The 17822-nt window shown below is 38.8% G+C and overlaps 1 protein-coding gene across 1 annotated transcript in view; it reads left to right on the plus strand.

Annotated features, from left to right (window-relative positions):
• Positions 1 to 17822, plus strand: part of DPY19L1 (dpy-19 like C-mannosyltransferase 1) — a 96080-nt gene that overhangs the window by 68072 nt on the left and 10186 nt on the right. Inside the window, exons 18-20 of the mRNA XM_077811038.1 lie at positions 2087 to 2111; positions 3778 to 3897; positions 15707 to 15881. Coding sequence (XP_077667164.1) covers positions 2087 to 2111; positions 3778 to 3897; positions 15707 to 15881 — 320 coding nt within the window. The remainder of the gene's footprint in view (positions 1 to 2086; positions 2112 to 3777; positions 3898 to 15706; positions 15882 to 17822) is intronic.

The following is a 17822-nucleotide window of genomic DNA, read 5'->3' on the forward strand; positions in this document are numbered from 1 at the left end:
TCATCATCAGATCCATCTGATTCCAACAGAGTCTCTATGGCTCCAAAATCAGTCTGTTCCGGTCTCAGCTTCAGGATCCAAAAGGATGGATTTGAGGATTGTGTCAGATTGGTCCCATTTAAGTGTTTGGGCCTGGCCTTAGTCCCAGTTCCAGGTCCATTTTCAGTTCCAAAGAATACTTTGGTGGTGGTAGCTGATGTGTATTGTACAGCAGTGGTTCTCAAAGCTGGTCAACCGCTTGTTCAGGGAAAGCCCCTGGCGGGCCGGACTGGTTTGTCTACCTGCCACGTCCGCAGGTTGGGCCGATTGTGGCTCCCACTGGCCGCGGTTCGACGCTCCAGGCCAATGGTGCTGCACCCCATTTTATGGCCTTGCCTTTAGAATGTGTTCAGAAACACTGAGCGGTGCAGCGGAAGGTGGTGTTGGAGGAGATGAGAGAGCACTCTAAGGGACACTGCTTGGAGAAGGTTTTACCGCTAGCTGGCCTAATACCAGTAAGTGTGAATATGCAGAGCCATCTCAAAGAACTGTGGTTACCAATAAGTAGCCTTCATTTTTGCTACAAAAGAAATGTTAGGATTCTTTCTTTTCATTTGAATTGATATATGTCAGATACTTTAGATCCAAAATAGCATATTGACATGTTTTTGGACAGCTGTTTGCTATTCACTAAATGGAACTGGTTTTCCCTTCACTGTATAGCATTCAAAAATATTATTTGTATTTGTGCTTATTGATAAGTTAAATTACCATAGTTTGTTTGTTTGCTGTACAATCTTAGGCTAACATTTCTACTCCTTTTCCCTTCCCTTTCTCTCCCGCAAATAGTGAATGTAAACATCATCTTCATCCTTCCTTCTGGAGTATCAGGTTCAAGTTAGAAACCCCAGGATATTTGGGTTTAATCTGTAGGAAGTGCTCCTATAAAATGTTCATCATATTTCCTAAACTGTCTTCATTTATGGTTGGACGGTTCTCCTGTGATCTGGCTCTCAGAATAAAGAATGAGCAGCATCTACAGATACAAACTTCCCCTGCTGAAGAGCTTCTTAACACAAAGTCCTTTTCTGATCGCAAAATATGAACCTTTGTTCTGTCAGCGTCTGCACTCTTAACTTTCTCTTCTGGATAGATAATAAATTTAACATGGGGTTGAGAGGATAGTCAAATCCTCATTTTTTGTTGTGTTGCTGAAACGCTTTGGAGTGCTTCTTAAAGTACTGAGTGCCTGGTGTTTCGCTCCAAAGGAGTCATTGTCTTCCTATCCAGAACCAAGATTAATAATCTATGTCTATTACTATCTGCTCTTTTCCATTAAATCCATTTTGGAACCGTATTTGATACTAACGTATGACAGTGGTGAATTGGGCAACGAGATTTTTGTCACTTCATCCTACACATTCAGCTACACTGAGAGTTTTTGTCTTTTTTCCATAGATCATTACTGGGACTTGTTTATGTTTGCTCATGTGGTCTTTATCAGATTTTTAACAAATATGAAACTCATGAGCTTGAGGATTTTTTTCTCACAAGTATCCTGCAAGAACATTAGGCATACGTGCATCAGTTTATGGAAACAGATTTACAATAATTCAATAGCAAAGTTAAGGTTCTCTGGAAGTATCTTTTTTAAGGTCTCAACAAGCTTCATAAGTTGCTGTAACAACGTTTCGTTTACACGGTTTCCTCCTAAGGAGCCAGAAACCATGCTTGTCATAACTAAGTAAATAGTTGACTTGTTTTAACAATACATAGTAGGACATGTTCTGTGTATTTATATTTTGATAGGGAGTTTCTATCTCTGTGTCCAAATAGCTAATCTGCTGTAAAGATTGTTTGTAGAAGTAATTAAAGTATTAAAGCGCATTTTCAGCATTGGAGATACGCCAAAACATAAATATGGGACAAAGATATTTATCCAACTTGTAAAGAGCTTTGAAATCTGTGGCTGAAAAGGGCTATATAAGTGATGTATATATTTATCAGATTATTTCATAAATGAAACTAGTGCACTTCTATAGGACATATTAATGATTCTGTGCTATGAACAAATAATGTATTTGTGGGGTATTTCTTTTTTATCCAGAGAGGATCATTTTAACCATGGTGAGGTAAGACTTTCATCTTTATGATTTCATGTGTGACTCCTTAATTTGAGTAAGTACTGGTACATTTTTAATATAATTTAAATGAGAATTATCTTTGTATGATGTTTCTCAAAAGTTTAGTTTTTTTGGTCTAATTCCCTACTCCTTGGTTAGTGTCACCAGAATAACTTCTTTAAAATAACAAATACAAAAGACCTCCTATTTGTAATGGGGAAAAATATTATGCTTTATTTTAATGATATAAATAGAATATCCTGGATTCCAACTTCCATTTTTTTCTTGACGTGTTTGAAGACTATGTGTCTGTAGTCTTGTTTGTAGGCTTAACTACTACACACAAATCCTATTACTTTACTTTCTGCTCTTTGTCAGTTACGCCTAATATTTTATTAATGCAAGTAATTCAGTTTTTCAGTATTTGGTTGATTTTGTTATTCTTAAGTGATGGCTTTTCTTTGAGGTTTTTTTCCATTTTAAGTTCAAAAAGTCAGCCCCACTTAATATGACATCTGTGTGATGATGGGTGGAGCCATCAAAGTTTAGGTAGACAGGCTTATATCCCATCTTGGCATTCAAATCCCTAAATTCAAATTCGTTTGTCCAGGAGGCCAATTGAAAGACTAGGTTAAAATGAGGGGTAAGATCACTAGAAATTAAGCATTCACTCAGTGCAATTTGCACTCAGGAAGCCTAGACTGAAGTGCAAAATCCTTCCATATTTACTACAGTTAGAAAACTAATTGGAATCTAGGGGCTAGCATGTAGAAAATAGCTTCCAATAAGCCTACGCCCCTTAGACAATTGCTTCCAATTTGGAGGAAGGAATCTCTTTCAATGCAAAAAAAAAAAAAAAAAAGTGGGGGGGGAGTGGAAGGGGGAAGCTTCCTAAAGAGCTGCCTGGCATCCAATTATTTATTTTTCCTGATTTATTTAGGGACACTGTGCTGTTTTGCTCTTTAGAAACATCTTAATTCATCCAAAAATATTTAAATGATTCAAATAGGTAGAGATATTGATTGGAGTGGCTGCATTTTTATCACAAGTTCTCCTCAGGTAATGTGTGTCTGAGGTTAGCTGTGTCAAGAGATAAGAGTCTGGCACTGGTACTCTGAGTTGAACTTATTGATATTTGATTTTAAGAGTATCAGAGCACTATGTTACAAATAACTGGCCTTGTCACTAGATGCACAATTTAGTAATGGTGACAACTGTATTTGTCACATCTTTCATCTCTGGATCACTAATTATTTTAGATATGTTAATAAATAACCGTCTCTTCCAGCCTGTGAGGTAGGAGACGGCCATGCAGGGAATATTGCATCTATCATTGCCTGCCTGCCTGCCTGCCTTCCTTGTAGCTTGCCCTCCTGATTATCCAGCCATCTCTCCAGCTAGCCCTTCTATGCTGCTTTTCCTCTTTCCTTTCTCCTTTCTACCCGCATATAAGCATACTTAAAAAAACAAAAAACCTCACAATCCTCAGGGAGGACGAGTAACAAAACCTACTTCTCCATTGCTGTTGCTTAAATTTGGAAGATTCTTTTACTTTGGCAGTACATAAAAACTCTTATTTAAGTTTTGCATTTTTCAAAATGTATTTTGAATATTAAATGAAAATGTATCAAAATGTTAGCTTATGCTTTTGTGTATATGTTTTTTTGTTTGGCAGCTGGTATACCATGCATTGCAGCTATTGGCATATACTGTACTTGGTATTTTAATTATGAGACTGAAACTGTTTCTGACACCTCACTTATGCGTTATGGCTTCCTTGATTTGTTCAAAACAGGTAAGATGTTCTTTAACACTGCAATTCTCTCAACCCTTAATGTTACCGTAACACATTGTTCTCTGAACTGTTATCCAAAATTATATAAACTGCTCTATTGTTCATAACTGCTGAATCTTTTAACTGTAATATTTATTAGTTAAAAGGAAAACACAAGTTAATTTTAAAAAATCAGCATTCCACTTATAGTATTAAAATTAAAACAAACACTTGGAATTGTGTAACTACAGCATAAGTCTGTCTTATTGTGCCTTGTACTGAGCTTAGTTATAGGACAGCACGTGTTACATTTTGTTTTTAACTATACATTTCATTGCTAGTGCTGGTTTTGTATCACTCTAATTTTATCAGAAATTAATGTTGGTGTATAATCACATTCCATTTTTCCCTGTTAGATTCATTGTCTACATATCAATTCTCAGTGGAAGTTTAGTTTTAGATAGGCTTGAATGTTGAATGCATATTCTTGCTTTGAAGTTGAACTGGGATGCAAAACAAAGATAAGATTTTTCTAGTTTTAAATCACCTATAATGGAAAAGCAGACCAGATTTCTCCAGTTGTGGAATATTTGTTGGAACTGGCTATTCATACAAGTATTCTACATTTTTGAAGGGTGATCCTCACACCCAAAATACAGATTGAGTCTTTAGAACCACAGCTAAATATCTGTTAAATGCATTCTGCCTGATTGTCATTATGTACAGTACACACAGTACTGTAGTATACAACAATATTGTTTTTAAAGGTGTGGTCTAGCAATTTCCAGTGTACACCCTGTTTTCACTTGCTTATAACTTTGCCAAATTTTAACTGTTGAGATGAAATCTTCCATGCCCGAGTGTCTGTCTCAGGCTGAGTTTTGAACATTTTCGACCAAAAGAGTTCAGCTGTTTACAAGAAAAAGGCTGGGGAAAATACATTTTGCCCATGTTCAAAAATTCTGGCAAGTTGTAGCACCGCCATGCATTGAAGCAGGGTATTGAAACGTGTCCATTTTGGGGCAGAGTTTGGGGATAAGCCTTTGTATCTGGGATAAGCCTTTTGCCATCTGTCACTGAGGGGCTGCCGCTGCACCCTATCTTCAAGCATGCACTGCCACACCCAGTCTCAGTTAAGGAGATTTATTCTTTTATAACAAAGGTTAACAAACAAACAGAAGGCAGTCTTGAGTCAATACCTGGTCCACAGACTTCAGGGCCACCCCTTCCAGGGGTCTCTGGCTCTCTAGTTCCTGGCAACTTCTTTGCCTCCTCCAGCTCCTCTTGTTGCTGCAGCTATTGGGTTGCTCCTTAGATTTTAGCAGCAAATCTCCAAAGATTTCATCTTCACTGAGCATGCTTGAGCCTCTGTCAGTTCTTTGTGCTGACCAGAGTGCACACTCCCTCCCTCACAACTCGTGTGTGTGACTGGACTGCACGTGTGCCATTTCCACAGAACAGCTAGACATGCCCCAGCTCCTCAAAGCTTCTGTATGTAACAGGATTGCACATACGCCAGCCCCACAGAGTGACAGAATATATTTCAGTGCGTGGTAGCCGGGGCAAAGCCAGACTTTCCCAGTAATGGCTGCTCCCAGTGCTCTGGGCTGGGCACTGGAACTAAGAATGGAGTGTCTGTGCACCTGTCCTATCAATGACCCCCTGTGGGCACTCAGGCAGTGTGGAGAAGGAAGCTGATCTGATTCAAATGCAGAAGGGACAAAAGCCGGACTGGGGGTGGAAAGGAATAGGAGTCTGGGACTAAGGGTGGTGGAGGAAGAGCAACTATGACTGGGGGTTGGAAGGGAGAGACTGGGACTAAACCATTGTGGGTGTGTGGCGGGGGGGGTAATGGGCAGAGGTGATGGATCTGAAAGAGTGTTGGGGTGGAGGGGGAGAACTGGGATTTGCTGGGTGAAGAAACTGGGACTTGGATGTGAACCCTGAGTAATGGGGACAAGGACTAGGATAGACAAAGAGAATAGGACTAGAGCAAGGAGGTGGGGTGGGAAAGGGAAAGGTTGGAGCAGGTAGGGCAGGAAAAGCATCAAGCTTGAGGGAAACAGGTAGAAGAGTCTGTGCCTATTAAAGCGCACACACTTCCAGAGCCTGGAATGGAACCCAGGTTTCCTGAATCTCACCATTCCACTGCTGTAAGCAAATCTATGTGAAACGTACTGGCAAAGTGTGTGTCTCCTCCCGCTCTAGTGCTGGTCTACATAGTGATTAACAACCTAACTATTTTTATCAGTTCCTCTCTTAGCTTAAGGGCCAGAGGTCTGTGTAGTGGATCTACATGTTCCAACCCTGCTGATGAACCACGTGGGTGTCAGTATGGTATCACATTTGGAATATTTTTCAGTTTGTTTTTTTTTAGGAAACCTAGGAAATTAAACAGTAAAAACTGTTAAAAGAACATAATTCAGGTTTCAAAGTCAGTCGCTCCATTAGGAAGTGCCAGTATTAAGGTTACTTATCATTTTAATTCAGCCCCGTTGTGCACATGCATTATGATAGTCTTTTCTTTTTTGAGTGATTGCGCATGTCCATTCCACTTCAGGTGCGTGCGTGTCCAGTGCAGTTGTCAGAGATTTTTTCCCTCAGCAGTGCCTGTCAGGGCAGCACAGGTGGCTTCTGTTCCCTCATGCTGCTGTGCAATGGTATAAAGGGCGGCGCCATGCCCAACCCCATGAGACTTCTTACCATCTATGACGGTTGTTGGAGAGTGTGGTCTTACTATCACAAGTCTTTTCCTGGTTTTAGTAGTTTATAGTGTTAGGTAGTTATAGAATTACCTATTCTTGGGTACTGCTACCTCAGCCGGGGCATGACTCAGTCACTGGGTTTTAAGCCCTGTCATTCCAGTGAGTGACCCACACTCCAGTTGCCTGAAGTGTCTTGGGAAGACTTAGGTCCATGTTTTGGTGCCTACCTTGCAGGGATTTTGAGCCAAGAAGGACAGGGAGGCCAAGTTTCTGCTGATGGAGGTAGCCCTACATTCATCCTCGGAGCCGTCTCGCTCATAGTGGGTACCAAACACATCTGCATGCATCAGAAGTGCTTCTCGTCATCTTGCTAATTCTTGGGTCCATACTCCTTCTCCAGTACTGAGAAAGAGTCACAGGAAGATGGCCTCTAATATCAACAGGGCTGGTGCCAGAGTCAATGGTCTTGCCTGAGCAGATGACTGCTTTGGAGAGTGCAGTGTCTCAGCGTCTCGAGATGATGCCAAGTTTGAACATGTGGTCCTTCAATCTGAGGGTGGGATCGGAGTCTTCCTGAATAAAGATTGAACTGTATGTGAGTCACCAGAAGTGGAATGCACAAGTGCAATCGCTCAAAGAAGAAACAAGTTACTAACCTGTTCCATAACTGTTGTTCTTCGAGATGTGTTGAATGTGTCCATTCCACCACCAGCCCTTCTGTATCGGAGTCTGACTGGGAAGGACTTGGGGAGAGTTTGGAGCAGTTCCACACTTTATACCATCACGCAGCAGCATGAGAGTAGCAGAGGGCGTGTGTGCCACCCCAACAGATACCGCTGAGGGAAAAATCTCTAACCGCTGTGCACTGGGCATGCATGCAGCTGAAGTGGAATGGGCATGTGCCACACATCTCAAAGAACAACAGTTATGGAAGAGGTTAGTAAATGTTCCTTATTATGTGACCACTTTTTGTGTTCTTTCCCTTCCTGCATTCCCTTTCCTTGTTCCTTAAACAGGATAGATCTGTTCTGGGGGTTGTGTAGAAAAGGAGGTTGTTGTCTGTAAGACCCTTGCCTTGTTTGTTGCCAAAGTTGGAAGGTGTGTAGTAAATGAGTCAAGGAAGATAAAAGATGATCTCATGATTACCAGTTTCATGGAGCCCTGGAGAATTGGCTTCTTTTCTTGCCTCTCTCACAGAGTTCCCATGTGATGCTGGGCAAGTCACATAAATCATATTTTTCACAGGTGGTCACTAATTGTGTCTTTATTTTCTGGGTGCCTGTCTTGATATCCTGGGGTCTGATTTGCTTAACTGCTGCACTCTTTCAGCTGGAACTGAAGTTGGTGGGAGCTGTGATATGAACATAGAAAGTGCTATATAATGCTAAGTACCCTGAAAAACTAGGTCCTAGTCTCAAATTGGGCACCCAAAATGAGTGCAAAGTTTTGATCTTAATCTCTCTGTGCCTCTGTTCTGCATCTGTAAAGTGCACTGGCAACATAATTTTTTTAAGTTTTTTTGTGAGTAATAGTATTTTAACAAAACTTCCATTAAGATTCTCAAAATAGACATTCTAAAGCTGTATCTTCAGGGGTCTGTAAATTAGCAAAACAAATGTCAGTGTATTGTAATTTGAAATAAAAGTTGCCCTTTGAACCAGAAAAGCAATAAAATAAATATTTAGTCTTTTTTTTTCTGTCTCTTCCTACTTCTAATGTGCCCATCACTGTGATATGTCTGTGGTGGTTAAAGCATTGATTCATAGTGAATTCTGTACAAAATAGGCCTACATTCTTCTTCATTCTTCCCTTATTTTAGTTGTTGATTTCTGTTACCCAGGAGAATGCTGTTGGGCTCTTTTGCTGCTTTGTTATTGTTGGAAAGCCTGTGTAAACGGATGGATCTTTATATCTTGCTCAAATCTTGACAAGACTAGAAGTCTTCCATTACAGCATAGGAAATGTGTGCCACAGTTTAGGACCTTCTGCTACACCTTAACCCAGAGTGCAACTCAGGGGCTAGTCTGCTGTAGCCCTCTGGTCAATCATAACTACTCTGGTAAGTCATGAAGGGAGAAGTGGTCTCAGAGAGAAAAAACAGTACTTTGAAATGGATGAAGAGTTGAAGAGGAGCTATTTAGCATGCAAAGTACTGGTGATATGTAGACTCTTTAGCCTTTTTGATTTAGTAGGTGAGTTGATTTAGTAGCTGAAGTTTTCATATGATAGTTGCCCTCAGTACTAGAGCGAGAGAACTACAGTAATTCAGCCCGGATCATTGTGGGTTACGTTACTTCACCAGAGCAAAGATCTCCTTGTCAGTTGAAAATGAAAGATAGTATTTCTGATGCCATTTGACTATTCAGGAGCAATGAGTCCAGCAGGAACACCCCCACGCCTTCACTTGTTTGAACACTGGGGGGATGAGCTTAATAGTATCTTATTAATATCAACAGCTTTCGTGATTTAGTTTATGCCGGTGGTATTCATCCAATTCCAACTTCCTTTGAACACTGAGACAGCTGGGAGCTAGCATTATTTGCACTAGATAAGATGTGCCTGTAGAGATGTCATCAGTTTATTGATGTAGTCACTTACTGTTTCCTTCACTGGTAATAGTAAGAATGAAGCCTGCAATGCTCCACAGGTGGTGAGAACCATCAAGCAGCTACCCATCATGACCATCTGAGATCTGTTGGAGAAGAATGAATGAAGCCAGCAATGCAACCCTATCAGCTTTTTAAGTTTTTCTTTTTCTTTTTTTACAAATTTCATGGTTGGAGAAAAGACCAAGGTTATTTATATTCATACGAGTACAAAAACATTTCTGTAGAATCATCTTCCCCCATTTTCCCAAAAACTTGAAAATGGAGACAAAATTCATGACATGATATTTTTTCATATTTTTTTAAACTCTGTAAGTGCCTAATATATTACGTTCTGCCCTTTCCTTTCCTTGTATTTTGCTCATACATTTGATAAAATTATGAACAACCTCTTAAAAAAAATAGCATAAGAAAAAAGAGTTCAGATACATAAAGGAGACCAAGAGAAATTGGAGTTGGGGCTGCGGGAGGAATAGCTATTAAAGCCATGAAAATAGGGTACATATTGTTTTCTTGGAATGTAGTATTTCATTTTACACTTAAACAATGTCCAGTCAGTTAGGACTTCCTTTTTCTTAAATCCACACTCTATTTCTTAAATCTAACACTCTAAGAGTGCTATTTTTCTTTGTCAGATTCACAGGAATAGTTGTTTGGTCTTACTGTTCCACATCTTTAAGAAATTATTAACAGATCTGTTTAAATTAGGGCTGTCAAGATATTAAAAATATTTACCGCGATTAATCGCACGATTAAAAAAATTAATCGCATTAAACAATAATGGAATACAATTTATTTAAATATTTTTGGATGTTTTTTACCTTTTCAAATATATTGATTTCAATTACAACACAGAATACAGAGAGTATAGTGTTCACTTTATATTTATTTTTGATTACAAATATTTGCACTGTAAAAACAAAAAAAATAGTATTTTTCAATTCACCTCATACAAGTACTGTAGTGCAATCTCTTTATTGTGAAAGTTGAACTTACAAATGTAGAATTATGTACAAAAAATAACTGCATTGAAAAATAAAACAATGTAAAATTTTAGAGCCTACAAGTCCACTCAGTCCTACTTCAGTCAATCGCTCAGACAGACAAACTTGGTTACAATTTGCAGGGGATAATGCTGCCTGCTTCTTGTTTACGATGTCACCTGAAAGTGAGAACAGGCATTTTCCTGGAACTGTTGTAGCCAGCGTAGCAAGATATTTACATGCCAGATGTGCTAAAGATTCATATGTCCTTTCATCTTCAACCACCATTCCATAGGACATGCGTCCATGCTGATGATGTGTTCTGCTCGATAAAGATCCAAAGCAGTGCGGACCCATGCATGTTAATTTTCATCAACTGAGTCAGATGCCACCAGCAGAAGGTTGATTTTCTTTTTTGGTGGTTCGGGTTCTGTAGCTTCCACATCTGAGTGTTGTTCTTTTAAGACTTCTGAAAGCATGCTCCACATCTCATCCCTCTCAGATTTTGGAAGGCACTTCTGATTCTTAAACCTTGGTTTGAGTTCTGTAGCTATTTTTAGAAATCTCACGTTGCTATCTTCTTTGCATTTTGTCAAATCTGCTGTGAAAGTGTTCTTAAAACAAACGTACTGGGTCATCATCCAAGACTGCTGTAGCATGAAATATATGGCAGAATGTGGGTAAAACAGAACCGAAGACATATAGGTCTCTCCCAAGGAGTTCAGTCGCAAATTTAATGAATGTATTATTTTTTAACGAGCATAATCAGCATGGAAGCATGTCCTCTGGAATGGTGGCCAAAGCATGAAAGGACATACGAATGTTTAGCATATCTGGCATGTAATACCTGCAACGATGGCTACAGAAGTGCCATGCAAATGCCTGTTCTTACTTTCAGGTGACATTGTAAATAAGAAGCAGGCAGCAGCACCTCCTGTAAATGTAAACAAACTTGTTTGTCTTAGTGATTGGCTGAACAAGAATTAGGACTGAGTGGACTTGTAGGCTCTAAAGTTCTACATTGTTTTGTTTTTGAGAGCAGTTATGTAACACAAAAACTACATTTGTACGTTGCACTTCCATGATAGAGATTGCACTACAGTACTTATATGAGGTGAATTGAAAATACTGTTTCTTTTATTTATCATTTTTACAGCGCAAATATTTGTAATAAAAATAATAATATAAAGTGAGCACTGTGCACTTTGTATTCTGTGTTGTAATAGAAATCAATATGTTTTAAAATGTAGAAAAACATCCAAAAATATTTAATAAATTTCAATTGGTATTCTGTTGTTTTAACAGTGCGATTAAAAAAAAATCGTGAAAAATCGTGAAAAGATCACGATTAATTTTTTTGAGTTAATTGCATGAGTGAACTGCGATTAACTGACAGCCCTAGTTTAAATCAAATATTCTCTTTCCTGCAGCAGTTAGCTAAATGTTTGTTCTCTGCAAATTTAATTGAACTGTAGCAAAACAGATTTTTTTTTGGACAAACTTGTGCATGGGTTTCAATTTTCTGTAATTTCCAATTCACTCCTAAGCCTTGCTCTCACACAGTATGCTCATGTCTGTCTTATTTAAAGTAGATGTGAACACAGCAAAGTTGAAAGCTTAGGTACTGCTGTTTGTAACTGGTAACTAATATTGCAGTGTGTTACAATTTAATTACCAAGCAAGTATTCCTGAATTTTAAACCTGGGTAAAACTTTGGTTTCATAATACTAAAAGTATGTACTCTTCAATGAACATTATCTATAAATTCAAAGTGACCTCTGTTGCATAGAATGTTTATCATCATGGGATATGAAACTTGGTAATTGAGTCTTATTTTTCAGTGCTTAACTGAAATATGTTTATATTGCTTACAGCATCCAAACTAGAAATTTGCAGAGAATTCTAAGAGTATATCATTAGGTGTAATATCTTTTAAGTTAACAAAAACACTAGATGCATAATCCTGCATATACCATATAGCTTTATGTCCTGGCCTTTCCTTTTTAAATGGTGGAAGTTGAGATTCTTAAACTAACTGTTTCGTAATGTAATATATTTTGCTTTAACTATACATTGCTCATCTGCATTATCCAGTTTTGAGCATAAGAACAATGATCCTGATCTGACCCCATCAGATTGCATATATTGCTTCTCTGATTGTTTTCTGATTGACTAATTGAATAATTTAGCTATTTGCATATTAATTTGAGGTCCAAATACTACTCTCTATAATGTTCTGGATAAGTGAGCAGTTGAAATAATCAAAATTTTATCCACTCATCAATTTAATTTGAAACCAGTGTTGCAACATGTGGGGGGAAAGCGTTATGACAAACCTTCATTTTTATAGTCAGTATGCATAAAATGTTAACTTTTGCAGAGTAAGTATAAAACCTTCAATTAATTAAAAGGTCTAAAGTACCTACATATTCCATTTACTGTATTTACACATTCAGGATAGGGTACTGGGGCTTAGTACTTAAGGCTGACAGATGGAGTCTAGCTTCTTCCTAGAGCATTTTTCTCATGCATCTAGAGGAGGCTTATGATTATGATAATCTTATAAAAGATAAGACATAATCTTATAAAAGATTATGGCTGACATGTTTTACACTGACTGGAATGGCCCTAGGAGCTCTTGTATCCATCATAGATTAGAGCAGACATGAGGTTGCCCTACCTTACACAAAGGGGATGAGAAGACCTCGCACTACCTCCAAGACCAAGGAAGTGTAAAAGTGGCTTTCAGCCTCCCCTATTGGGTTCTCAGCCAAGAATAGCTCAGGCAAACTCAAGAATCTGGCTGTATATGTATAAAAAGAACTGGACGGAATAACTGCTTTTTGGTCCGACTAGGATTAGAGGGGAGTCAGGACTAAATGATTGTCCAGCCTTGTCTAGAATAAGGTTCTGGGAGGATTTGATATCTGTGGGATGGATGTCAGGATTAAGCAATTATGAGAGTGGTAAGGGTGAAAACAGTTTACAAAGATTTAGGAACATAAGACAGAACAGCAAGCGATCTGGACCATCTAATCTAGTCCCCAAGATAAGTAGGAGGGAGATTGTCAGTGAAGATAAAACCTCAAAGGTGGGGGGTTTTTTACAGTGAGATAACTAATGCATGATAGTTATCTTGCTGTAAACTCCTAAGCAGAAACAAGGCAGTTGTTTTTGCTGTGAAATAGCTAGGCGAGGTCAGCACTATAACACCATCCATGGTTGACCTCATCTAGGCTGCCTCCTGGTAAAGCTACAATGCCTTGTCACCACTAAGAGTTTTACAGCATGATAGCTAACACACACTAGTTATCCTTACAGTAAAAACACCTTTTTTTGTCCGAGAATACATAGTCTGAGACTGGGCATCTGTGGAATGGGATTAGTTCTGCTGCTGGTTGTTTTTCTTTCAGGGCATCACATGGATGATTATACCCTTCATTATCAAACTGAGCACAGTTTGCTCACTGCAGCATCTTGCAACGTGGGGGACACGCTGATGATAAAGCTGACGTTGTTTGTGTGTGTTTGCTCTCTAAATTAGGAGGAATTACTCCATCCTAAGTGGAATTTTAAAAAGCAGCAGAAAACGTTCTGATGGACTTGCAAATTAAGAAAATATTCCTTGCAAACATTTAAAGATTTATTTGGCAGAGCATATTTATGAATCATGTACCACATGAGAATCCTCCTAATCTAGTCACAACTTCATATAAAAGGAGATTCTTTTGTTGTATTTTATGTATGTTCAATCACTTTGGGTTCTGCATATATACAAAATACTGTTACTTTTATCAGGTTTTTATAGAACCATTATGGGAGTGTAGTTTTTCTTCACCTGAAAAGCAGCAAACTGACTAAGGAGTTTAAATGTTCTAACACGTTCTCACTTAAACTGAGATTGCAATGTAGCTGTTAGTACATCTGCCAAAGAGCTACCAACTACTAAAAACAGATCAGCAGTCAAATTAATTGGTCAGCATCATATTATATTTATATAAAATGACATTTTAATTTTTAGAGATGAGTAGGATTATAAATGTCCATAAAACGGGTTTGTGGTATTCTGGCATCTACACATCTACTTTTGTTCTCTGTTGTAAGCACTTTCCCCAAGAAAGTAACATAAGTTATGACCATCTAAATGTGGTTATAAAGTTTTTTTTCACCCTTCCAAATAAAAGTTGTTATCAAAACAATCATTGCAAGCCCATATAAGAAGCTCCTTCTGCTTCATTCATTCAGCAGACTGCAGGTTGCTCCCTTTGGGTTATGTAAACTAGTGTTCTCATTAATGCCCAGATCTGTAGAGAAGCACTCAGGTGGAAAGAAGAAACAAGAAGCTTTGACTGACACTGGGGCCATGTACACTGTGTACAGTGAATGCTCCAGACTAGTGCAGCTGCTTGCGCTAGATCCTCAGCGGGGAAGGAGCTGGGCTCTTCTGGGAGAAACAGTGGAGTGTATGTTGTACCCTGTAGAACGATGGTGCTTTGGCCATGTTCCCTCTCTGCTGCCAGAGGCAGTGTATTATATAAAAAATAAAATACTGTTATGTGGCACATGTTTAATTGATACTGCTGGCTTATTGGGAGGTCTTAATTGGAAATTAAATAATTTAGCCTAACAGTGATTGGTAATTCCTGCTGCTTTAATAGTACAGTAATTACATAAATTCTGATTAATGGGAATGCATTTAGCTAGCGCCAAGTTGTTAAACAGTGTGTAACCAGGTGTAATAAGCATGAAGTGTAAACCCTTGCTTTTTTAATTCAGAAGTTGCCAATAAAAATTAAGGGATATGTTTTGTGGGTACTTGGGGGGTTAGGGAAAGTGTGGCAGGGATTGGTTGTCCTTGATCAAGCAAAACAATAGAGCAGTAAAACAGAATTCCTTTTTCCCTGCACAATACTCATTTTACTGAGATGTGCACTTCAAAGTCTGCTTCAAACCATTTGCACTGTTGTTCAAACAAAGCTTATCTCTTTCAGTGTGGGAGAGGGAGAGAATAGATGTGATGTAACAGTAAATTTCTACCATTAACTCTTTCCTTTCTGATTTGCTTCTGGGTTCTTAAAAAAAGTTGACCTTTCCTGTATCTTTTTATGAAATACATTTAAAATGATCAGAAATATACTGAATTGTTCATTTGACAAGAATATAAAATACTACATATGTGAGATTTAGATGACATTGCTGAATGAACCTTAACTGCTGCATTCCCTGACTTTATGATCACTGAAAATTTAAAGTTGCATTAATGCATATTTTCTTATTTTATAGTATAAGAAAAGTAGGAGCAGCATACTCCAGTGGAGTCAACTTAAGTGAATACTTAAGGTCTTAATCCTACTCTCACTGAAGTTAATGGCAGAATTTCCATTGACGTCACTAGGAGCAGGACTGGGCCCTAAAAGAACATCTGTGATTGATTGTAATATGTGTGACAGGTTCTACTGGAGAAATTAAAATCATAAGACATGAATATTGTATAATACTGTAGGTATTTTGGAATTAACTGGCTTTTATATTTCAGTTGTTTGGATGGCTCTTTGGCAAAATTCAGCCCAAAACATTGGTCTTTGCTATTTTAGCAATAATGGCAATAGAGGGATCAGCAAACCTTCAGAATCAGTGGAACATAATGGGAGAATTTAGCAATTTGCCACAGGAAGAACTTTTAGAATGGATAAAATCCAGTACCAGACAAGGTAAACTATTTAGTTGTGTGTGATGATGTCCTTATTTGAGCTGAAACTGAAGGAATTTTTAGCAATAATCTGTCAAAATGCAGTCAGTCAGGAGCAGTTAAACCTTATTAGATGCTGGAATTGAATCAAGATTAAGCCAATTAAAATGCTAACTGCATTTTTCAAAATACTATTGTGCTATTACACACATGGTTTTTGACACAGATTAAATTAAACAATTTTTTTAACTAACATATTTGGAATGCTGGGATACGTTCCTTGTATTTCACTTATGTTTAAGTGAGAATCCTCTGTTCTGCAAGTGGCAGACATGTATTCCACTCAGGTGCACCAAAGCCAGAGAATTTTTCTTACAGGTAACTGTAGGTGCTGCACTTGTGTCCTCTGACCCCTTAGCTCCTCCTCAGGTTATTTAAAGGTGGTGCTACCCTGACCACCATCAGTTCCTTCTTGCCATGCATGGCTAGAGTTGGAGCAATCGGTGTGAAAGTTTACTTCAAGCTTCTTTATCTCAGTCTTTCTGGGATTTTATTGTTGATATCCAGCTCCAATCAGTCGACATCTCACCGCATGGATGCTGCATGGTTAGATCAGAAGGAGCACTGTTCCACAGCTGTTCAACAGGTTCAACTTAGTAGTAGAAAGTCCTTTACTAGGACTACATATTTGGCTAAGTGGAAATGTATTTCAACTTAGTTCTTGTCCCCAGGGAGTTCAGTTGAGGCAAGCCCGCATTCAGGACATTTCGGAGTTCCTATTATACCTTCAGTCCTGTGGTCTGTCTTATCAGTTTGTTGAGGGTCCTCTGGGCAGCAATTTCAGCATTTCATCCTCTATCCAAGGGAAATCAGTTTTTCAAATGCCATTGTAGCCAGGTTCATGAAAGGGGTCACTCGTTTCTTTCCATTGGTAAAGGAAGTGATTCCTCAATGGGACCTTAGCACTCTGTTGGCTGCCCTCATGGGTTTTCCATTTGAGCCCCAGGCAATTTGTTCTTTGTCTTTTCTACGCCAAAAGACAGTGTTTTTCTTGTGGCCGTGACTACTTCAATGAGGTCCCAAGTGACATCCGTTGCATTTCTCAGTGATATTTTAATACTGGACATTTGCAGGGCTGTTGTTTGGTCTTCCGTACATAATTTTACAAAGCATGATGATATTCTGCAAATTTTGGGAAGGCAGTCTTGCAGTTGCTCTCAGAATAGACTGTGAGCCACATGTCCTGATAGTGCTTGTCAGTCACCTAAGTGAAATACATGTCTGCACTCACTCAAAGAAGAAAGGACAGTTATTTTAATGTGCTGTTACTGTTCCTTTTGATGTGGGTGCAGATGTGTATTCTATGACACACCCTCTGTCCCCTCTACATAGGAATTTCAATTCTTGATGTTTGGTGTGCTCAGAGGGAGGTTGAGGCAGCACTGCCCCTAAATAACCTGGGGGGGGGTCTAAGGAGCTATAGCATGTGTGCACCGCCTCTACGTGTACTGCTAGGCAAAGTTCTCTGGCTTTGGAATACTGGGTGCATGTCTGTACCCACATCTCAAAGAACAACAGTTAGTATAAGTTAGTAACATCTTGTATGCCTTTTTTCTTGAAGACAATCACATTTTGGCTAAAACCTCAGTATAATTCTATTCAGAAGAAAAAAATTCCTAAAGGAAAGTTCATTATTTGTCTCAAAAGTTTCTCCTGAAATATGATGAACATACTTTTTGAAAATGCTTGTGTTCTTAAGTGCAACAGCGTTCACATACTTGGGTATCGTTCATGCAGTTGGAGCCATGTTTGTGGACCTTTGTACATATACAGTGCTCAGTTGACTGACGCATCATGATCTAGTGGATAAAATACTGAGCTGGGACTGAGGAGACCTTCATTTCAGTCCTAGCTCTCAGTGATGTGCTGCATGACGTTGTACAAGTCACTTGGTTCTGTTTCC

This window comes from Eretmochelys imbricata, chromosome 2, assembly GCF_965152235.1.
Source record: "Eretmochelys imbricata isolate rEreImb1 chromosome 2, rEreImb1.hap1, whole genome shotgun sequence".
NCBI classification, from domain to species: Eukaryota; Metazoa; Chordata; order Testudines; family Cheloniidae; genus Eretmochelys; species Eretmochelys imbricata.